Source organism: Brassica rapa, chromosome A08 (genome assembly GCF_000309985.2).
Source record: "Brassica rapa cultivar Chiifu-401-42 chromosome A08, CAAS_Brap_v3.01, whole genome shotgun sequence".
NCBI classification, from domain to species: domain Eukaryota; kingdom Viridiplantae; phylum Streptophyta; class Magnoliopsida; order Brassicales; family Brassicaceae; genus Brassica; species Brassica rapa.
Window position 1 is genome coordinate 15642498 of NC_024802.2, and position 22836 is coordinate 15665333.

The window sequence follows — 22836 nt, forward strand, 5'->3', positions numbered from 1 at the left end:
TACAAGAAATGTATTAATACATTGGGTTTTCTTGCAGCATGAAATGGATGAATATAATGAGAGAATCAACGACGACAACAAGTCAAATGGTAAAACCTTTCGGTCACGTTATTGATCTGTCACCGATAAACACACTTTGTTTCTTCTTCTTTTGCCTGACTTCTTTAGTTCTTGCAATAAAATCATTGCTACTTGCTTCTGCATCTATCATTTACGTTAAGTTTGAAAAGTGGCATGATGTACTACTCAACCTGAAAAACAACTCCCAAAACTGGTCGAGAAATCTAGCAATATAATAATTTCACAAGGTGAAAATTTTCTAACCTTTTCAGGAAATACTATTGTTGTTGAGGCTTGTTGTGACCACACTCACTTTTACCGGTTCTCTTTAACACTATGAGAGTCACCTCGCACATCTAGACCATCGATGAGAAGGGAATAACCCAGCACCTCCCCCACTTCCCAACTTTTAACAAGTGAACTAATGTAGCTAAGTAGTGCAAGCTACAAATTCTAAGATATCATGAAAACCTTCTAACAATCCATATAGAAGTTTGACATCTCTTGGGAAAAATATATGTCCAAAACTGTATATGATTTGGAGAACCAGCATGAACTGATTCTATAAAAAAAAATTATGTGTACAGCATCTGCAAAAGTCATTCATGCACTTTATGTACCTATTTTCTAGATGCTAATTTTCTTAAATGAGCATAATACTAATGGCAGATTTAGAGATTGGTGAGGTGGATGGTGCAAACAGTAAATCCCTTCTCACAAATGGTCTAGACATGAGAGACAACTCGAGCGACCCTGCTTCTCTTCAGTTTATTTAACCATTGCAGCTCCATGTTAAAAGGTAGCACTGAATTAATAAAGGCATATGACTTTCAGATTCAAAATTCATGATATGTGGATATAAACATATATATGAATCAAAATTCATGTGGTGCAAGTTTATGCAACAGCAAAGTACCTTTTATATTTTTAGTCATCTAAGAAAATATAGAATTGCTTGTATCCAATCAATAGAATTCTTAACTTTTCTTCAGTAAAACAAGTTTTTTTTTTGAACAAACAGTAAAACAAGTTTAATTTCATATATTTTGGGCATATAATTTTTAGTAAACTTATGTGTACCTTAAAGTGTGACTTTAATGATTCTTTCAAAACTCTCTTAGGTATGACTAAAGAAGATACAGTAAAACGAAATGAAAAAGCACAAGAGAGTAAAAAAAATGTGTTTCTTTCTTTTTATCAGTTTCGTTAGCCAAGAACAAAAATAAATTTGCTTTTATCTTATGCTCATAACTACTGTTAAGCTGTTCATAAGTAAAAAGGAACATGGACACTAAGTACAATTACAACGGAAAATGACAATCACACTACTTGAAACACGGATCGATCATGCATGCATTAGATTTGTTTAGTCAGATATTTTATACCAAAAAGCATAAAAAAAATACGATCAAGGATAAAACATATGCATCTTAATAAAAGTAAATGGGGATGAGAAACCAAGCCTGAAAAAAAGAGACAGATCCATCTATCACCCCTCATGAACTTCATTCGTACACATGCAAACCAAATTTAATACTCTTCTTTTATTTCACTAATGTTAATACATTTTAGTACTAAAATGAAAGGAAAACAATAAAACTTGGATCTGCAATTCAGAAAGTTTGATAATTAAAGCTCATGCAGCTGATCTACTAAACGATAAACTCACATCCTCCCCCTTCTCAAACTACTGGTGAGAGAGAGTCTCAAACAATACAACAGAAAATAAAACTGAAAGTTTAAAAAGCACCTTAATAAACGAGATATCATAGAGTGAGAGCGAATTAAGAAGGGAGAAGAGAGCACGGTGATTACTAAGGAGGCGAGAGAGGGTTTTATATAGTAATGCAAAGGAAGCATGACCCCCATTATAATACTGAATTATCGATTACTGCGTTAATTAGATTTCAATTAGAATTATATAATTGAATTGAGTGAGACATGTAGGGCTTCTAATGCTGGCATAAAGCCGTAACTCAGGCTGCTCTAGTCACTGTACACTTGGACTTGGTCAATGACGACACTAGGCTCCGATCTCCATTGAAATGCTATTCCAAAATATTTTAGTGACGTTATAAAACTAAAAATAAATCTTTTCCCTAATCATTTATTCATCAAAACCAATAACCTTTAAATTCACGTAGTTTTTATCGAGTAAATATTAAATTAGAAAAAGGAAAAGAAGTGCATGGAAGCAAGAAGAAAAAGTGAAATCGACACATGTCCAGCTCGGACTTGACCATATAGACCAGAAATACAGTTAAAGCATTGACTAGTTGTCTCCTTTAATGAATAAACAATTGTCACGTTTCTCTTCTAGCTCTTTCCGGATCTGTCAGCGTCCTATTTTTTACTCTTACTTTTCTTTGAGTGTGTGCACCCATATTGTTATTATATATTGATATTGATGTATATGTCCTATAATTGCGGGCTTATCTTTCATAGACAACATATATCCTATAAGAATATTTATTTCTCTTGGCAGAATTTCAAACTTAAAATTCATAATTTCAGAAATCTAAAAAACTAAATGGTAATAGTATGGTGGTACGAGAAGGTTAATACGTCGATTCTGCATTCGAATTTTGGAAAAAAACTAAGTTACAACATAAAGCTGTGTGTTAAATTAAATCTCATTTTCAGAGCTAACTTATTCGTCAGTACTATCTCCCTTTGAGATTCGTTGAACATTGATTGGTCTAAGACACTCACGCTTAACTTTTTTTTTTTAAATAAAAATGTTACAAATCGCAGCTCAACAAGTTATCTTCACAAAGTCATTCCATGTGAATGATGATACATAGTAGCCACACACGTACACACCTATAAAGTATGCGAGTGCGATCGATCAATTTACCCATTTTGGAGTCACTGTTTGGTCCATGTTATGCACTTACATCGAGCACTTCGAAACTATTATCCCGTTCTATTGTCGATGTGATTGTGCACGATACGAAATTTGTAAAGAGACCATACTTGAGAGTTGTGAGTGTTTCGTCTGCACGTTCATTAAACCAGTTTTAGATACTTTGACAAACATATGCAATTTTTGGTTTAGTAGCGGCGAATTTTAGCTTGCTAAAAAACTTGGTCTCGAAGGCATCTTAGTACATTTAATCGTATGGCGATGCATATATAGACCTATTACTCATGAATACTCAGAAAAAGATCTACACCTTTCATTAAAGATTTGTTTGAACAAATTTCATAAACCTGAGATACCCCTAAATTAATAAAAAACATATACAATTTTCGGTCTTACTAGCTAGTCGTTTTACATAAACTTTTGTTGGTCTCAGATCTCACACTTGAAATTAGTCAGAAAAATACATTAACGTCAAAGTGACAAATGGTGCGAAAACCAGTTACAATCCTATGGTCGATCTAGCCACCTCGCAATCCCAAATGATTTGACCTTGATTGTTTCTAGGTCTTGTAAAATAAGTTAACCGGATCTCATATCCACAGCTTCCACAAGAGCTTTAAAGCAACATTGTTATTTTCTTTTGTGCACCATGATAGTTAATATGACTTTATTTATGAACTACTGTATAATGACTATTCAACAATCGTTTACAATGACTATTCCACAATCGTTGCAATGGTTGCCTTGTAAACTTTTTCATGACGATCGCTTTTAATTAAGGTGGTGATCCAAGTATCCAACACACATGCAAGATATATACGATGGAGAATCAATCTGATAAAGAAATCATAATTCAGTATAGTCACTTCATTTTTAGATAATTGATCATGAATACGTGTTATCAAATATATTATAAATATTTTAATGTTAGATTTATTTATTTAAAATTCGTTAGGTATTTAGTGGGTTTTTAGATGTTGATTCAGGCATCGCAAATAACCAAAAAAAAATGCTTTTGTTAAAGTTTCTAATGTTACCCTAATAATATTTTTGCTGGATATCGAAGAGATCCAAGTTAAGTGTTTTTTTTTCTCTCTGTATTGATCGTTGGCTCTGATCGGTTGATCAAACTAAATTTCCGATCTATACGATTTTTCAGGTTCACATGTCCTTATTAGAACTGACGTGTCTCCTAATCTGTCGACATATGTTTAGATATTATCAACTATATTGCAGTTTTATGCCAACTTTTTTGCGGCAAACGGTTTACGCATTCATTACATTCATGCCTTGTTTCTTAAGCTAAATATAACTGAATTTAGTCTTGTTTCTTAAGCTATATATAACTGTATTTAGTCTTGTTTCTTCTATATATACGGCTTCTGTTTCTTTTCATGTATGCATTTGCCTAGTATTAAAGTCAGTAACAAGAAATTTATGTGCTATTTAACATTTGCACCCAAAAAAAAAAGAAAAAAATTTATGTGCGCCAGTGGTTTATATGGTTGGCGTCTTCGGCCACTGTGTAGGCTCGATTTTTTTAATCCAATATTAAACCAAATGTGCACAACCGCACAAGTAGGACACACAAGAAGCAAGTTGCCGTATCAGTGCGTAAATAAACGCATGCTCCCTCCGTTGCTAAATTATTTATATTCTAGAAAAAAAAATTGTTTTAAAAAAATACATATTTTATATTTTCAATGTAAATTTTGTCAATTAATAATGAAAAATTGTGAAGTTCAAAAACATTAATTACATTTCTTAAAATTTAGTAGTTTAAAAATATAGGAAATATAAAATTACAAAAAATATACATTTATAGCTAAATTTTAATATGTTTTATTAAAAAAATGTGAAAATTCTAAAACATGGATCTTGTAGGAACAGAGAGAAGAGAGAGTATATAAGAGTGTTCCAAAACAAAATGTATATAGTTAGTTGACGGAAATATATCATTGTTAATAGTTGCTTAAATAGTACATGATTTAAATTTGTAAAAGGAAATTACCTGTATCATAGAAAGATGTGTTGTAAGAGCATCTTCAACCCCACTCTATTTTCCACTCTAAAATAGAATTTGGAGTAAAAATACTCCAATGGTACTCTATTTTTCACTCTATAATAGAGTAAAAAAAAAGTTTACTCCAAATATAGAATAACTTATTTAATTTTTGTTCATCGCTCTATTTTTTACTCTAAAATAAAGTACCATTAAAGTAGAATTGAACTCTATTATAGAATTACTTTATTTTAAAATAAAAAATAGAACAAACCATTAGAGACGATTTAACTTACACTAGTTGGTTTGTACCGAAAAGAAATTCCAAATTGTTACTCGTGTCGAATTTCTTCGTCGTTACTATCAAGAGAAACAAAAAATAAATAATCTGTAAGAATATATAATAGATATATAATATTAAAAAATATAATAGACATATAATACGAAATCATGAAGTACCAAGTTGCAAAAGCTACTTATATGTTTATGGTGTTGGACCAACTTGAACTCGTCTTTTTTCCCAACCCTAAGTCATAACAACTTATATTTGTGACGCCGGAAGAGCCACGTACGACCACTTTTGGTTGCCGTAAAATAATATAAGAAATGTAACGCCGACTATCTAGAATCAATGATGATTTATTTGGCAAAAAAAAAAAAGAATCGATGATGATGCATTATGATGGTTGTATTAGTTTAGTGTTAAGCTTATCGTATCAACACTATTAACATTTATGTGACATATTTTTGTATTACATGTTATCAACCTTTAATATAACCTATTTTAGTTAAATAAAGTCTCACCAAATATTGAATTAATTGTAAGCGAAATAAAAAAATTAAGAAACTTATACTAATAAGTGCGTGTAAGTGCTCGTGTGTTTTTTCTCTGAAAATTAAAAGAAAAAAGCGTCTGTGTACGTTTTAAGATTTTTGTAAAGATGTGTTCTTACGAATATTTCAGCAACATCTGATAATTATGTTAGTCGTGTGCCCTAATAACCAAATTTATATATTTTCGTAAAATTATCATTCGTTTATCAGGTTAATGGAGTTTGGTTCATGCTTTTATGTTGGCATTTGTTAATTGAGGTTTTTTTTTTAAGTTTTATCCATTGTTTTAAATTTTAAGATTGCTATTTACTTGGTTGAAATGTAGGAGTTATAAAATAGGGAACACGCAAACAAAAAGTCGTGAACGTGGCCGCAATGGTGTCGTGGCAGAGGCAACTATCAACACTCCTGGAACCAACGCTCTTACCAATCTCAATGGTGTTGACAGCAACAATTTTCTTGAACATGTAAGTTCGTATGGAAATAGACATAATGTGCTAACCTTTTCTAGTATTTGTCTTCTAGTTTAGTGATTTTCAGACCACTTTTTCATTCTTAGGAGTTAATTAGAAACTAGGCATACTAAGTCGGGGGACATGTTGAGGATTGGCCACTAAGCTAATAAACAAAAGTCAATATGATATGAAGATGCAAGTAAAACTCGTATGTCTATAGTCTTTCGTGACTAATTAGGCGACGAAGTTATTGATGTTAGATGCATTAGTCGTTATTATTTGGTGGGTTACCATGTGGATGCAAGATATGCTAAGATGGAGAAGGATAAACTGAGGGTTTATGTCTTGACGTAGTCGTTGAAGTAGTTGCTGAGGTAGTGTGTGTCAGAGAGTGAACCATGAGGCATGCGGAGTGTTGGAGACCATGTGGACGCAATATGCTGAGGTGGCGTGGAATAAACTTGAGGAGCAAGTTTATACCGTGGAGAAAAGACAAGAAATAAACTTGGGAGCAAGTTTATGTCTTGAGGAATAAGTGCATTTTAAGAAAAGGAAAATGTATTTATTGATATGGAAATTGTCCATATCCATGTTTCTTGGAGATTAGGGTTTCAGGAATGTGGAGATCACTATAAAAGAGTTATTGAGTCGTGTGTATTCCAATAAGACACTGGCTATTATTATAGAGGAATAGTGAAAATTCTTTAGGGATGTTCTTGGGTCGTGCTGAAGCAGATGCTGAAGTACTGACGACAGATAGACAAGTTTGGATAGATTAGAAATCTTTCAATAGCAGATGTTAGGGTGTTAACATGTTGTGTAAAGCTGATAAGCAAGTCTTGTAATAGATTATTTAGGTGATTTCTAATAAAACAATAGTTAGTTGCTTGTATCTATTTTGTCTCTTGATTTATCTTCTGCATTACTCAGTTGTGGTGTCATCTTTGCACTAATATAATAATGCATAAAATTTAGATCCATGATTTTTAAATGTCCTATCAAAACAATAATAATAGTACAGTACTCCCATTACAAATATATTGTAATTTGGTCCCCCTCGGATTGGCACCTGCAAGACTCAGTGCATTATTTAGGTGTTACTGATTTATGTATTTAGTGAAAGATTTGATTCGAAATTTCGAATGTCAAAAAAAATTATGCTAAAGTTAGTGAATATTATAATTCTCACATTAAGGAATAACAAAAATGTCAAAATCACTAATCATTTAAAAAAAAAAATAATTCTAGCATGGCCGACGAATATTATTATTCACACACCCCAAACTATTGGTCTTTTATGTGATTGATCCTTTTCATTGCTAGCTGCAAAGATTATTTTGAAGGATCAATATTCTACAATTGCCTTTTGGAAATTTTAAAGCATATTAAAAAGTATCTATTTTATTAAGATTGCCTTCTGGAGAATTTTTTTTAGAAAGCATGTTGAAAGGACAGTTGAATATATGCACATATCTTCAATCTCAACCCCCATTAAATCAAAGATCAACGGCCGTAAACAATAGAATTTGCTTTCATCTTTGGTTCTTTCACTTCTTGTTATTATTGGATCATATAGTGCCTTCAAACAGGCCCAGTTACGAAGCCAAAACCCATTTCCTTCCGCACTTTTGTCCACAAAAACCTTGAAGCCTTCTTCAATCTGATGTATATGAAGAAAACTCTTGACCAAGTCAGACCAACACCTTGCTTAGATAAACTAATTTCAAGTAGGCTTGCGAGTTCAGTTAGTACAGCTTTTGTTGGGACAGTGACATGGCTCTGACTCTGAGATATGTTCTTAAGGGTTGAGATCGATAACGATCACAACTCCTCTTTCTTTTAGGAATACTTCTTTTCCGTTTTATGAGATTTTTTCTTTTCTTTCAGTGTTTCCTATTTCATAAAAGGATGTTAAAATCCTCTTAGGTTTATGTTTTATTAGGCTATTATAAATAGAGGTGCTTTCGCTTAATGTAAGGAGACGATTTGATAATAAAAAATTATAAGTTTTTAGGTTTTAAAGAGCTTTGCAAAAGGCAGTGCAAAGAGTATTTGTGCCCTATCAATCTTGTTTTCTGAGTTACCTTCGATCACAAGATACCGGTTTCGAGATCAAACCCTTGATCTTTGAATCATATAGCTTCCGCTCTCTATCAGTTGATATCATAAACTACAAAAGTTTGAAATCATATCATAAACTACAAAAGTTTGAAATCAAGGACAGTCCATCCGGAGATATTGGATTGCATTCTGGCATGCATCGATACACAATATGAAGTTTGTTTGGATGTCATCATGTTTCTGATCTCCAGGATGCTTCATGGATATTGCTCATGCTCTCCAATTTCCATGCAGCCTCGTCAGGGTAAATGTTTCTTATCAAATTTGAAGCAGTTTTATGTATAAAATTTTTGGTGTAGTATTTTGAGGGCTAAATGCAGCAAAGGATGATGCCTTGCTTAGGGAAAGCTACAAAATTATAAGAGAATTTGCTTGTAACTGTGAAAGATTGTTTTCACCATTTGATTGGATTGTCTTTGGATTTGTCTTATACCACCAAGAATGAATGAAATGTAAAGGAAAAAAAAACAGGTTATGAAAGTTACAAAAAAAATAAAAACAGGTTATAAAAAGAATAAAACGTCTATTATTATTGTTTTTGGTAATAACGATTTTTCACAATAATTTACAGTCATTTCACGATAAATTTCTAAAGAATTATTTCGTAAGAATTATTCATTAAATATTGTTTCATTATAAGCTGAGTTCTATATTGGAGAACAAATGTTTTCTTCACCATCCTTGTCTTCTTCCTCCATCATCACCAGGTTCTCTATGGTCTCGAGGAACGCCGTGACTTTCTCCAAGCTCTTCTCGTCGATCCTGGGGACAATATGACCTTTGGGATGATGGACGACCACCGGATTCTTGAACGACTCTATCAGCTTTATTCCGTAAGGTTTCAAAAAATCAGTCTCTCCTACAAAAAAAACACTCTCCAGATTCAAGCACCAATTGCACACCCCACTTATATAGTAGATCATATCAACTTACCTAGAAAGTGGAGGGAGGGAGTATCGATGGAAAAGGAATAAGCATCCTCCACAACCTTGGTAGATCTGAACATAGCTCCTCCAATAATGATGATAAACTTAATCTTTGGCACTTTTTGGAGTGCAATTCCCTGTAAAAACTCCAAAAAAAAAAACTGATCAAATAAATGTATTACGAAACAGAAAAGCAACATTGTAGACATACCTTGGCTTGCAGTCCTGGTAAGCCCCCAGACAAGATTCCCCCCTGCAATATAAAAGAATAAATCAAATACGGAGTTTTTTCAGAGAAATGATATGCAACTTATCAAAATGTAGAATTTTTTAAATGGTTACGAGTTTATGGGTCTACAAAGAGACCGCATAACAATAGATATACTGACTAAAAGGTCAGTATTGATTAGGACTCGAGAAACTTTGCAGTCTGTTATGATTTATGAGTAGTTGATGACCAGAGAATCGTTATGCTGTCTGTTGAAGCACCGTAGGTCCGTACATCCCGTAGGACCCGAACCTTGTAATTTAACTTTTTGGGATAATAAATGTCTTCTTAACATGACTTAGAACATGTGACTCGTTAAATCTCTACTAGATAGTCTAAAATTTTAGTCACTAAATTAATTCGTCTTATCAAAATGTAGATATTACCTGAGAGAAGCCAATGAGACCATCAAAGGGACCAAGCTTGATCATACGATCTTCTAAATACTCCAAACAGTTCTCGAAATTCTCATACTCAATGAACTCCTGATATTTTTTTTAAAACGTTCCAACGTCAATTTTTACACCAGGAAGAAGCTTCATCGTGAATATAAACAAAAGAGAAAAGCAAAGACTGAACCTCGTTGAATTGAAACCACTCGTAGTAAGGAGGATCGAAGATTCCGTCGACATCAGATTTGCCTTGACAAGGAAAAGGCGCGTCGAGGAACACGAGATCGAGTCTGTCGATAACAGCTTTAGGCCATTTGTGAAGCTGTATCTTCATTATCTCTGCGCTTGTACGGAACCCATGGAGACACAGAAACCTTGGTTTCCTCACTATGGATCCTCCTTGGCTTCCCATTTTGTTTTTTCAGACAAAAGTTCACAGTTTCGTTTGGTCTCTCTTGTGATAATTAAAGCTGTCTGTCTTCTTCTTGCTTGCTTGCTTTTCTTCTTCGAGTCATGTTTTGATCATATATAGTGCCTTTTCTTAGTACATCGCACATGGAAAAATAGGTCGCTCTGGGATTGGAAAATTCAGGTTTTGTTTTTGGTACTGGTTGGCAAATGTTGGTGATGATCGACGGCTGAGAGACGATCTTTTCTACCAGAGTTTTTAAACGACGGTCAAGATGGAATTCCTCTCACTGAAATTTGGAATCTAAACCAAACTACATCTTGTGGCTGCAAGATGGGAGTCGGTCAATCAAATTGAACCGATTGTTGAACCGGAATTTCAAATCAACAACCTATACGACTATACGTAAGTCTTTGGCGTTTGCTTATTAGTTTGGTTCCAGTTTAGTTTGGTGATATAAACATACAAACCAGTATAACTTCTTTAAATTAATATTCTATAAATTAATATATACTAAAAATTTCTATAAAATAGATAATTTTATAATTTCAAATTGAATTTTTGATTCAATTAGTATATCGATAAATTAATATTTTTATAAATTAATAAAAAAAAATTATAGTTTTAGTGTAACTCAAACATTATTAATTTATAGAAGTTTCAGTGTAGTTAATTATAATAAATATGATTTATTTTGGTTTGCTTACTTCAATTTTTGGTTCAATTAACGTATTAGACCCATCTAGTATCTGATAAACTTTCAGGTCTAGTTTGGTTTCAATTTTGATAATTTCAGATAATTTTGAAAATATTTGATAATTTAAAAATTAAATATAATTAATATTTTATGTAATAACTATTTTGGATTTTAGGTTATCTATTTGGGTTTCGCTTCGGTTTTGTTTCCATATATGTGAGTTTATGTTCGGTTTCAAACCTGTTTATTGGTTTAGTTCAACTTCGGTTTTTAATTTTGAGTTTATATATGTCATGGCAAACCGTATTCTTGCATCTTCCCATTTAGAAGGTTTCCATGCTGAAGACGACGAGTTTTTAGAAGACTCCACTGAGCTTCACTACTCTCTCCCTCCACCTCTCGTGACTCAGTCTGACTCCACGCTTCCGGATACGGAACCATAGTCCGAATCCGATCCTACTCTCATATCTGAACCGGACCCTACAGGTTACCGGAAGCCATCGTCAACCTCGTTTGATTACTTGGATGAGGATGAGTGGATTGCCGGAGAATGGAGAGGAGTATTTAGGGTATATATAGAGATGAGGTTCAACACGGCTTTGGTACACCATTACGTGTCACACAAGATTCGAGCCAGACTCTTGTCTTAAGGGAAGGTTATAACAAAGCTTTCTTGATTGAAAAGCATCCCATTGATGGGGATGACACATAGGTACATATATCTTATGAGTAGATCGGAGAAAGAAACGAAACGAGATCATGTTCGTTGACTAAGAGAAGCTTGTGAAGTTAACAGCCTATGATCACATAGGATAGCCATAGCTGTAATACCCAATAATAAAGAATCGATAAGCTGCTATGATTGGTCAAGTAACGACGATATTTTTGTAAAAAGTAGCGCACCTTGAGTGTATTATAATATAAGGTTTGCTTGCGTTACTATCAAACCACCAAATTAAATATTTATCAATAATATTTAAGAGATAGGAAGCTCATGAGAAGAAACGTACAACACACGAAATGATCAGACAACCGAATAAGTCAACCACCTTTACACACGAAAAAAAACTAAAGAATCATTAACGGCGACCTCCGTCTCCGGTGACCGGATATCCGACACCGTGTCTTCTCGTCGGAAAAACCAAAAACAACAAACTACAAATAACACCAACACCCACCGGAACAATATCCAAAACCTTCTTGGTTTCTTGCTCCGGCGCCGGGTAGAAACAGCTCACGGCGTTATTGTCCCTCATAGCCACCGCACCAAACACAAGCATAGACAAAACAGCGTGGATCCAGTCAACGAACCGGATCTTGTATTTACTTAGATCAGGCAAACCCAAACCGGACGGGTCAGGGTAATCAAAAACCCACATACCCTTGCGAGTAGCAAACCCGTAGTACACGTTACCGTCTTCAGCCTTGACGCTGTCCGTGAAGGAGCTGAGGAAACATGAGATGGAGAGAAGGGTCAGTAGCACTAAGGTTAAAACGCGAGTCGCGTACTCGCATGAGCCGTTTGTTGTGAAGACAGGTATGAGTAGCTGGAAGGCTAAGAGGGTTCCTGTCGGAAGGAGGTTGGCTAAGTTTGCAGCTGACGTCAGGGTCTGTGACATGGCTTGGTGAGATGTCGAACGTTGTCTCCTTAGCTGTGGAGGTGGAGACTCGGGTGGCTCTTGGTCGGTGTCATTGGCTTGGGAACTAGTTGGGTTTCTCTGCTTCAGGGAAGATGACATGTTGTTTGATCTCTCTTTTGTTTCTCTTCTTCTTCCTGCGTGGAGATTAATGGATGAACATGATCGTATTTATATATACAAGTTAAATTTAAATAATAGTTGTTGACGTGCTCAATGTTTTGGAGAAGTCAAGAGTGACGAGAGCTGATCTCTCTTTCTTAGTGCCAGCCTTCCTTAATTACACTTTCTAACGTGTTTCAAAGTTGACTATTACTACTTTTTTTTCTTCCTAGTTGTCCCACTAACCTTTTAGAATTATAGTATAGATGACAAACACTTTCCTGATTCTTTCTCTTAAACAAGACTTATGGGGTTAGATTTGAACTTGAGCATCATTAGCCAAATCTAATAACACTTTCGTTACCATGAACACAACTCTGTGTATATTAGATTTGAACTTGAGCAATCATTAGCCATGCTCGCAGATTACAGTTGTGTATCTTAACTTACACCATGCGAACAAAATCTCCTCATCCAAGACATGAAATGTACAAGACATGTAGTCCTATCACACACACACACACACCGTTACATTAGAAATAATAAATGTACACATACAACAACCACCATGCTCTTAACCTCCATAGCTTTCCTCTATCACTTCATCTTCCATTATCGCAGTCAACAACGAATACTTCACCTTCAACGAGATCTTCCCTTTCTCCACCAACAACCTCGCACCGGACACAACCCAATACCCCGGCGACTCCTGCGGCCCTCTCGTCATCTCACTCGTATCCACAAACTTCAAAAGCTTGGGAGCTTGCACAGGCACCGGCGGTCCACCGGGATAGATAGCAGAGTTTATATTCACATCCGCAGGCCGCGGCGGCGGCTTCTGCGCCGCAGTGAAGTGATGGCTTATCAGCGTCGATATGAGTCCCGACTTGGGAGCAAACCCCACCGCTTCATCCCATTCTGAGTTCTTCACGCTCGTCGCTCCCATGACTTTGGAGAAACAAAGGCGCAAGAAGAGCACGTTCTTGAATCCGTGGCTCTCCACGTGAAGCTGCGCGCCTGTTACTACAGAAAGATCATCGTCTGCTTCGACTGGCGCTGTGCAGACGTGGGAGTAGTTCTTCCAGTTTACTTTCTCGTAGTAGCGGCGATCGTGAGACGCTTGTCGCATGCTTTTGTTTGGATCGTCTTCGAGGTGGAATATCTTGGGGAGAGAGGAGAGGTGTTGGAGATGGATCGCTAAACGGTTGCTTCTTCTGCCTTCTAGGTAGAGACGCATGCCTGTGATTGGTCTCTTACCAACATCAACCTGAAAGTAGATAAATAAGAAACCAAACATCTTTAAGACTCGAGTACTTCTAACAAAGCCATAAACATATTTTGGGATGAAAGAAGCTCATACTGGAGTGGTATTCACATATAGCTTAGGTCCGAAGAAACTGAACTGCAGAGACGCACAGCTTTGTTGCTTCCTTTGCGGACCAAGAGGGAGTTCACTAAACACTGGAGCCCACTGCCTTGGTAGCTGAAACTCTAAAAACTGATGTAGCTCTGTAATCGGTGGCTTATCTACAAAAACAAAACTCAAATATTATTGGACTGAACTTGACAATGTGAATGATTGGTTGGGTTGTAGCTGTAGAAAATTTACATGATTTGTAGTAATAATATCTTGTTTTTTTTTGCTTTAACAGAGCTCTTACCATCATTTCTTTATTTTTTATGGCTTTAGCTTTAAACACTAAATGAAGCATGATTGGTAATTTTTGTGGTTGTATACATGAACTAAAGCTAAAGACATTTGTAAAATCCCAACCAATCGCTCCCAATGCTTTTATAATATGCTTAAAATGATAATTATACCAAACTTCTAGTCCAAAGGTGATATAAACCACTACTATGAAGAAATACGTGAATAAAAAAAACTAAAAATGCACACAATGGAGAATAATATGTAGGCTTACATCTTAGATAGAGATTGATGGCGTGGCTCAAGAATCCACTTCCTGGAACTCCATTAAGCAGAGAAGTGATTGGAATAAAGGACATTGAGATAGCATCAGGCTCCGTCTGAACTGTTTGCAGCCAATCATTATGCATTAGGTTTCTATTGTCGTTTCCACCTCGCCTTTTGCACATGAAGACAATGTCCTACAAGTACATGTAACTCATGAGAAACGAAACAAACTCATATTCGTACCATATTAAGATCTGACAAAAATAGAAATCACCTCTTTATTTGCATAAGAACCGAGCGAACTGGAATCAGCAAATCTCAGGCGTTGCTCCTTTGCTTCCACCTTACTACTTGGATGCATTCTATCTGAAGCCATGTTCTGCACTCCGCTAGCTTCCACAAACCTCTTATCTGCCACCTCTTTTAATCTTTTCTGGAGCTCATCAGGTTGAAGTTTCGACGAGTGTTGCTGTTTGGCATAAATCACATCTTTCCCTCCCATCTTAACACCAACAATTATATGCGTCCCATAAGTATCTATAAACCTGTTAAAGAAACATATGGTTTAAATGTTTAGTTACAAATCTCAGCACTCCGAACAATAATAAAGTAGTGTTACATCACCTTGCCAATGCGGCAGGGTCCCATGTTGATGGGACGGCCTGCTTGACATGATCACGGAGTAACATATGAGATTTGTCCAAAGCAACGGTGTAAAACGAGATGAAGATTCCATCGAAAGCAAGGTTTTTGGTATAGGCTGCATCTTTCTGCCAACAGCCAGAGAATTCAAACATGGCGTTGAAGAGACCCGAAGGGATTTTACCAGCTAAAGATAGTTCCTGGTTGAACTGCTCTGCCATCTAGAAAAAAACCACAACAAAAAGGAAATTAAAGGTAAACAACTACGCATCCAGAACACTACGAAGTAAATATTGTCTCCATGCACAAGAAACTAGCTAAAGGTTTCAACATATAGTCCTCTTTATCTACTCAACCTACAACAACACGAACCAATACTTGATGAACGAAGTCAAAATCAGGGTACAAGTAAAAGAAATTTACAAGAAACTAGCTAATGAATTCAACTTATGGCCGTTTTAAGCTACTCAAAACCTGCAATAACACGAACCAATACTCGATGCACTGACAACAACAACAGCTACATACTTTGTTTTGGTAGTAATTCAAAATCAAGGGTATAATACAAAGGATGAAGCTTTTTTAGAACCTGTTGGAAAGAAAGAACATCAGAGCTAAAGCGCATGCGCTCTCCTTTATCGCATTTGATAGACTTTGAAACATTAGGAATCGAGATACCACCAGGTAACACAATGTCACAGCTGTCATCTCCGTCTTTGATGTCGAGCAAGCGCGACTCTTTAGAGCCTCCTTTGCAATACTTCAAGCGCACATCGATAGCTAAATCATAACCGCATCCGATTGATCCTATCGCGACTTCAGCTGCTTTCGAAGCAGGTAGCCGAAGTGCCATTCTACTTTTCAGACCAAACAAAAATAAAAATCAAACAAACAGAGTTAAAGCTAAGAATTAAGACACAGAAACCAATCAAAGCCAGTTTGGTTTTGTCATGTGTTGACACAAAGTTGAATTGTATGTTGTATTTATTGTCAAATCAGAGACACATCAAATCTGACCAAACTTAAAAAAATTTAGGACAAAAACGACGACCAGGTCCAAATTGTACGGAACTTGAATTGAAAGAAGAAGAAGAAGAAAGGTATATACTTGTGAAAAGAAGAGGTTGCAGCAGATCAAAGTAGTTTTTTTTAAGCATATGACTTCGGAAGAGTCGCAAAGCAGCTTAGATATCGACAACAGAGCTCGATCTAGACGAAAGCTGAGAAGGATCCTCGATTGAAACAAGAGAGCTATGGAGGGAGGAAGAAAAACCCTCGAGTTGAGGAGCGGTTAGTTAGGTTTCCTTTAAGTTAAGGAAGAGGAAGAAGGAAGGTGGGATGGTAACAGGTGAGAAGAGAAGACAGTAAGAAATCTGACCCGGAATCCAAAGATCTTAACCGAACTTAAACCGGAACTGTAAAAATATTCGAGTGCCGTGGTTAGTGTATATAATGAACCATAATAAAATAGTCGAACTCGAAACTGATTAACTCGATCCAAATAAATAAAATAAAGATTTACATTCTAGGACACTTTTCCTATTTTATTCACACTCTAGGACACTTTGTTCTACCTACACACTTTAACTAACAACTTGGCCTAACTCTAGTAACTTTCTTAACTAATAATTCTTCCATTTCGTTACAGATCAAGCACCCAGTTTCTTCTCTATTTTGTTTCTGGCGGGATTTATCCCTATCCCTTGATTTTACTTTATTTTGAGATTTAATCTCATAGATCTAGAAAAGACACCTCCTCTGCTTACCTTCTAAACCGTTAGATCAATCTTTTGGAATCGACGGTCTAGATCATTTTCCATTGTTCCCCAACTTCCCTCATCCTCTTCTCTACGTAAAATCATCTCCTTCAATCCTCATTAACCTGCAAATTAACAAGATAATCTACTGCGAAATCAGGACATTAATAAGCTGTAGTTTGTAACATAATTAACAAGATAATTGTCTTTTTAATTAACGTTGACTCGTACTAATTAAAGAATGTTTTGTTGTTCGCAGGTGACCACCATGGCTGACCACTGTATGATAATTGCCAGAGAATGGAAAACCGCAGACGACGGTAACTGAAACTTCTCCATCGACAAACAACAAATGTTGAGGATCGTGTCGCTTAGCCCCTCCATGACCTTGGTAGAACTGCAGAACAATGTTTTGACGGAGTTCTTTCCTAACAACCAAGCACGCCCACAAGCCTCTTTGAGCTACTGGCCTCCGAACTCAAAAGAACTAACGAGTATCCACATGGACAACCAACAACTTCCTCAGCCGGAGTACAAAGAATCCATAATCCACATGGACAACCTACTTCCACCCCCAACAGTGTACATAAGTCGACTAATCCACGTGTACACTCCTCGGCGTCCACGCGTACACCCCCTGCCCGTTCCAACAACTCCCCCCAAGTCCCACCTTCTACTCCGCCACCGCGCGAGACCAGGCCACTCGCAACCATTGAAACACGGCAAACCAAAACGAATTCAATACACACATCCACTACAAACCATACAAACATGTAACTAGGTCATTAGTTGTACATATGTACAGCTAAGTTCCTAATGTATACACGTGGATATTATTCGCATGTGTACACATGAGTATTTTTTTCACAAAGATCCAGTCTATTCATCTAGCACAAAATACATCTAGTGATACTACATACAACTATCTAACATAAACCAATCAAATTTTTAAAGTCATAAAAATACACATTTATGGTTATATTGCAATCCACGAGTTCTCGATCTCTAATGTCCATATGTACACACTCTCTTTATTGTCCATATGTACACACTCTTTCAGATGGTTGGTTTAAACAATTTTCATCCACCCCATCAATGAAATATATATGATTGAGTTTATAATAATATTTTAAATGGTTCTCAATATATATTGGTATTGCTATATGTTGGAAGGTTTACATTACTTATATTCATATTTTGCAATGGTAGTGTTCATATGTACTGACTCCTACACCAACAAACACAACATATACATGTCAACCTATCAACAAGAACATTCATATCTACATTACTTATTATGTATCTATACATGCGTGTACACATGTACAAAATCCTGGTTGTTCATATGTACACACATGTTGGTGTACATCCGACCACAGTTTTGTCAAAACACCAAAACTAGCAACAAGCTTTGACCTTTTCCTCCATTCACCTCTTCAGTTTGCGACATCTCTGTAAAACAAACAAAAACCATAATTTTTTTTTGAGAACTTGGAAATCTAGAACCGCACCCCTAAATCGAAATGCTAATCTACAAATCAAAATCCTAATGGGAGTTTTGCATAAATCTAGAACTGTACCTCCAAATCGAAATCCTAACACCTCACGTCGAGGCTTTTACCAAACTAAAAAGATCGAAACCCAGAAATCGAAACTCTAATCTCTAATTTGAAATCCAAATCAATGAAACTGGGAGGAAGGAAAGTATCCAACCTTTAGCCTCGCCCTTTGAAACTCTCCGCTTTGAGACGACAGGTCTTCTCCGTCCGGAAATCTTGTTCGTTGGTTTCTCCGTTCGTCGGTTTTTGAGTTCTTTGTTCTTACTTTTACTAGAAATAAATAAAAAGAGTAAATAAACAAAACAATTACTTTCATGAGTAAAGAAAAAAAAATAAAACCCAATCTCATATGAGATTCACGTCCACCACCACCAAACCAATTGTTTTCAAATTTCAAAAAACTCTAACCAGTCCAACTAGAAAGCCCACGTCTAATTACATAATTGCCCATCCTTGGTTTCACTTTTTGAAGGTTAAATTTGTCTTCAACCACTGAAAACTACCTCAGTAGCACTTTGTGCCCTGCAGTGTAATAAAAAATCATAATGTGTCTATATGTGAAAATAACTCTAAATAAAACTAGGTAGTTATCTGCGCTTTACGCGGAATGAGATTACTATTTTACATGTTTAAATTATATATGCGTGATTTGGTATATAAACTTATAATATGAGATGTAAACACCATGCTTATCGGTTTTTGAATGGATAAATAGTTTCTCGTCTGTAAAGTGGACGCAGCCTGGGATGCGGGCTCAGGAAGGTGCGGTATAGGTGGAGTATACTCGGAACAAGCGACACTGTCTCTCCCCAGCTTCTCGGAAGCTCATAACCATGTATCATCAACTCTTATGGCAGAGGCCATTGCTGTTCATCGTGCGGTAACCCTGGCCGTATATTCAAACGTCCGGATCCCTGGCGGTTCTCTCCGACTCCCTGTCCCTGATCAAGCTATTGAAGATGGGTGGGTATCAACCTGAACTGTTCGGTATCATGTTTGGTATCTATCATTTTCTCTCTTTCTTTGATGTAATTTCCTTTAACTTTATCTCTCGGAACTTTAATGTCGAGGCTGATACTGTGGCAAAATCAGCACTCGCACTGTCTGTATTAAACTCCACCCCTAGTGGGTAAACTCTTTAGAGAAATGCAATCTCTGTTTGTTCAAAAAAAAAAAAATTAAGTTGGGTCATGTGAGTTTGACGTTTTATTTTTAATTGTTCCCTGTGTTTGAGTTCAGTCACATTGGGTTGGACACGTCCCTTAAAGCATGCTGGTGGACGTGAGGTGACACATCCCTTGGCGAACGAATTCGTATGCCGTGATTTACTCCAAGCAAAGGTGATTCATTTAATTGAAGGTGTAAACCCAGAATTAAACTGTTCAGATCTTAGATATACTAATCTATTTATGCTTCTTTTGTATAGATTAAATTGATTATCCGAGTTTTTCTTATGTGCATAAATAGATTCAGGTGTCATGTCCAAGAAACTCATCAAGTGTCTGAGCGGTAGTCTCTTGAAAAGAAGGAAATTCTTAAAAAAGAAATTTTAACATCAAAGATTCTTTAAGCAAAAGTCATTTAAGTGACTTCTCAATTAATATATAGCAACATTAATTCTAAATTTCACGTATGAATGATACCTAAGAAAAAGTCAATTAAGTAACTTTTCAATTAATATATAGTAAGATTTATATGGAGAATAACCATATACTAGAATCGCTGTTACATGGAGAAGAATAAGATTAAAACATCTTTTATCATAATATTGAAAGTATCCTCTGTAACAACATTGCTTCTTACTAGGCACAAATACATTATCTTCACCTTATGGTTTATTTTGACACAATAATCAAGTTTTAAATTACTTGACCTCCTTTACTATTTTCAACTTTCTCCCAGACACGATCTTTGAGACACAACCCAGATCTATTTTCTCCGGCGCCGGCGAAGCGGTTTCTCGCCGGCGCGGGGCTCTATCTCCGACGTTTATCTCTCTCGCTCTTATGGCTGTATCTCGCTTTCCTCATCTTTTGTTACTGTGTGGTATCCTTCGGGCTATCGAAGGAGAGAGACCCCAACAGACTCAACGACGAAGCCGAGGACTCTTCGTCTCAGATCTACCGGTGGTCCTTTCTCCCCAGATGGCTTCTTCTCCAGCGATGAGTCGAGAGGATTCTCTCGCCACTGCTGTGTTTCGGTTTTTAGGAACAGTTCCCGACGAACCTCCCCCTGATAGCTGTCTGACGAATCTCGAGGTCGACTTTGCCCCGTTCTCTCATCCGCCTTTGGAGCATTGGTTTTACATGACGAGCTCTCCCCTTCCGTCTCTGGTAAGGACTGAGCCTATTTTCACAGTATGTTTTGCTCCTCATCAACCCTCAGGAACCAGATCTCAAAGCTCCACGAGACTAGAACTTAATTTCTGCGGCGATTCTTCACTCTACGCGTCTCCTAAGGTGGTGTCCTCTCCTTTTGCGTGGATCTTCCTCAACGGCTTCACTGTTTTTCTCCGACGTATCTCCGGTGACCTCTCCTACGGCACCGTCGAACAGCCAAGCTTCGTGCATCTTTGGGGTAGTGGGCTGCTTTTCAATTATGAATGGGCTTGGCCCATTAGATCTACCAAACCTGCCAGTCCAAGCAAAAGCTTCCTAAAGCCCAACTCCAAAATTGAAGATACGAGTCAGATTTGTATGGTCTGGAGCTATTGGAATTTTTCATCAGAGATTTCAGGTGGGTTCATAAGGATCTCTGCTCTTTGTATCACACGATCATATCTATCCTTTGGGATGAAGTTACTGGTGCGTTCATCGGACTCGGTTCTTGTTCGGCCATCCTCTTCTTTTGAAGAGAAATTGTTACTACCTTACCCTCTTTCTATGGAAAGAGGTGTTTCCTCGGTCTTGCGTCCGAGTGTTTGTTTCAGTTTCCTCATCGGTTTGTTATCTTGCGGAGCGGTCTCCACGGGACCTGAAGATGCAATCGAGACCACCTTGGTGTTTCTCGTAGATGAGGACTGGACCTCAACGTCATATTATGTGACTATTCCACAGCTATACGACTTTGTCGTGAAGGCTCCCCCGACGCATTTGAGCATCGTCTCGAATCCGCTGTCATCTTCGATTGAAGACCTATCTTGCTTAGTTTATTTATGTTTTGTATGTTATGCTTGGTGTCAAAGAGGATGGTTAATTCCCTCTATCTATTGTATTGAAGAAGATTAAGTATGAATGAAAGTAAGTTTGTGTTCAAAAAAAAAAAAAACATTATCTTCACACGCATTGCTCAATTCATGTGTCTCAATTCAACCCAGCCTACAAATCATGTGTGTTTACACATCCACAGCATCGGATGTATGAAAATTTAATTCAAAGCCGTTCTTAGTTTGTTTTGTCATTTGCTGTCTGTGAAGTCAGCATCGATTACATCATCACCACCTTTGCTCGACGTCCGACGATGAATCTGCTGATGAATGTGGTTTGGTTTGTAAACTATACGCACCTCATCCTTTTCAACGTACTGGCACCAGTAATGTAGATCTTTTAACTCTCAAAGTTGTTAAGGATCAGACAACACAAATTTTACTCTGTTTATCTCTTTCTCTCTGTTTCTTGCTTGACACTCAACGTATTACTCGTAATCTTATAAAAGGAAAACCGTCTTTATTAGATATTTAGAATGTATTTATAGTTTTACATGAGACACTAACTAAAGGATATGTCTCTTGGAGACACCTCAATGTGAAGACACGTACATACAAATGTATAACTGTTTTGCGGTTACCAATTCTATTCGTATCTCTTCGGTGGTGTGTGATACGAATAGTTTTAATTTATACATAAATTTATTACTTAACTATATAATATATGACTCTTATAAACTTAATAATATAAGATGAAGACTTGATCACATCCAACAAGTAATAGTAATGTCTTGTTTCTTTCGGGTTCCTTTGTCACTGGCACTGACTGAGAGGATGCCGTTTGCATCAATGTTAAATTTGACTTCAGTTTGTGGAACTCCACCTGGTGCCGGTGGGATACCATCCAGGCGGAAGCTGCCAAGAGATTTATTATTCCGGACAAACTCTATATCTCTCAACACTTGTCTGTCCATTTGGCAGCAGTTGAAAACACTTGTGATTTAGAAGTAGGCAGTGTAGTGTTCCTTGGAAGACAACAAAAAGGTACC

General features: G+C 36.6%; 3 protein-coding genes across 4 annotated transcripts; all 3 read right to left on the minus strand.

The window, feature by feature from the left end:
- Nucleotides 1-8786: 8786 nt before the first annotated feature.
- LOC103834907 (esterase AGAP003155) lies at nt 8787-10433 on the minus strand. Its single transcript, XM_009111000.3, has 5 exons — nt 10112-10433; nt 9919-10017; nt 9476-9517; nt 9272-9401; nt 8787-9197 (listed from the first exon to the last, which is right to left on the minus strand). Exons 1-5 carry the CDS (start codon nt 10334-10336, stop codon nt 8986-8988), a joined length of 708 nt encoding a protein of 235 aa, XP_009109248.1. The 5' UTR covers nt 10337-10433; the 3' UTR covers nt 8787-8985.
- Nucleotides 10434-11966: 1533 nt separating this feature from the next.
- On the minus strand, nt 11967-12888 carry LOC103834908 (protein DMP3-like). The gene has a single exon (XM_009111001.3). It carries the CDS (start codon nt 12767-12769, stop codon nt 12110-12112), a length of 660 nt encoding a protein of 219 aa, XP_009109249.1. The 5' UTR covers nt 12770-12888; the 3' UTR covers nt 11967-12109.
- Nucleotides 12889-13178: 290 nt separating this feature from the next.
- Nucleotides 13179-16708, minus strand: LOC103834909 (MACPF domain-containing protein At4g24290). 2 transcript variants are annotated; one of them, XM_009111003.3, is made up of 7 exons: nt 16435-16708; nt 15916-16180; nt 15309-15547; nt 14959-15229; nt 14692-14878; nt 14130-14296; nt 13179-14036 (listed from the first exon to the last, which is right to left on the minus strand). In XM_009111003.3, the coding sequence occupies exons 2-7, from the start codon at nt 16177-16179 to the stop codon at nt 13344-13346; spliced, it is 1821 nt and encodes a 606-aa protein (XP_009109251.1). In that variant the 5' UTR covers nt 16180; nt 16435-16708; the 3' UTR covers nt 13179-13343. The 2 variants fall into 2 exon arrangements, with proteins under 2 accessions (XP_009109251.1, XP_009109250.1); XM_009111002.3 differs by having other exon boundaries at nt 15916-16183; nt 16435-16675.
- Nucleotides 16709-22836: the final 6128 nt, after the last annotated feature.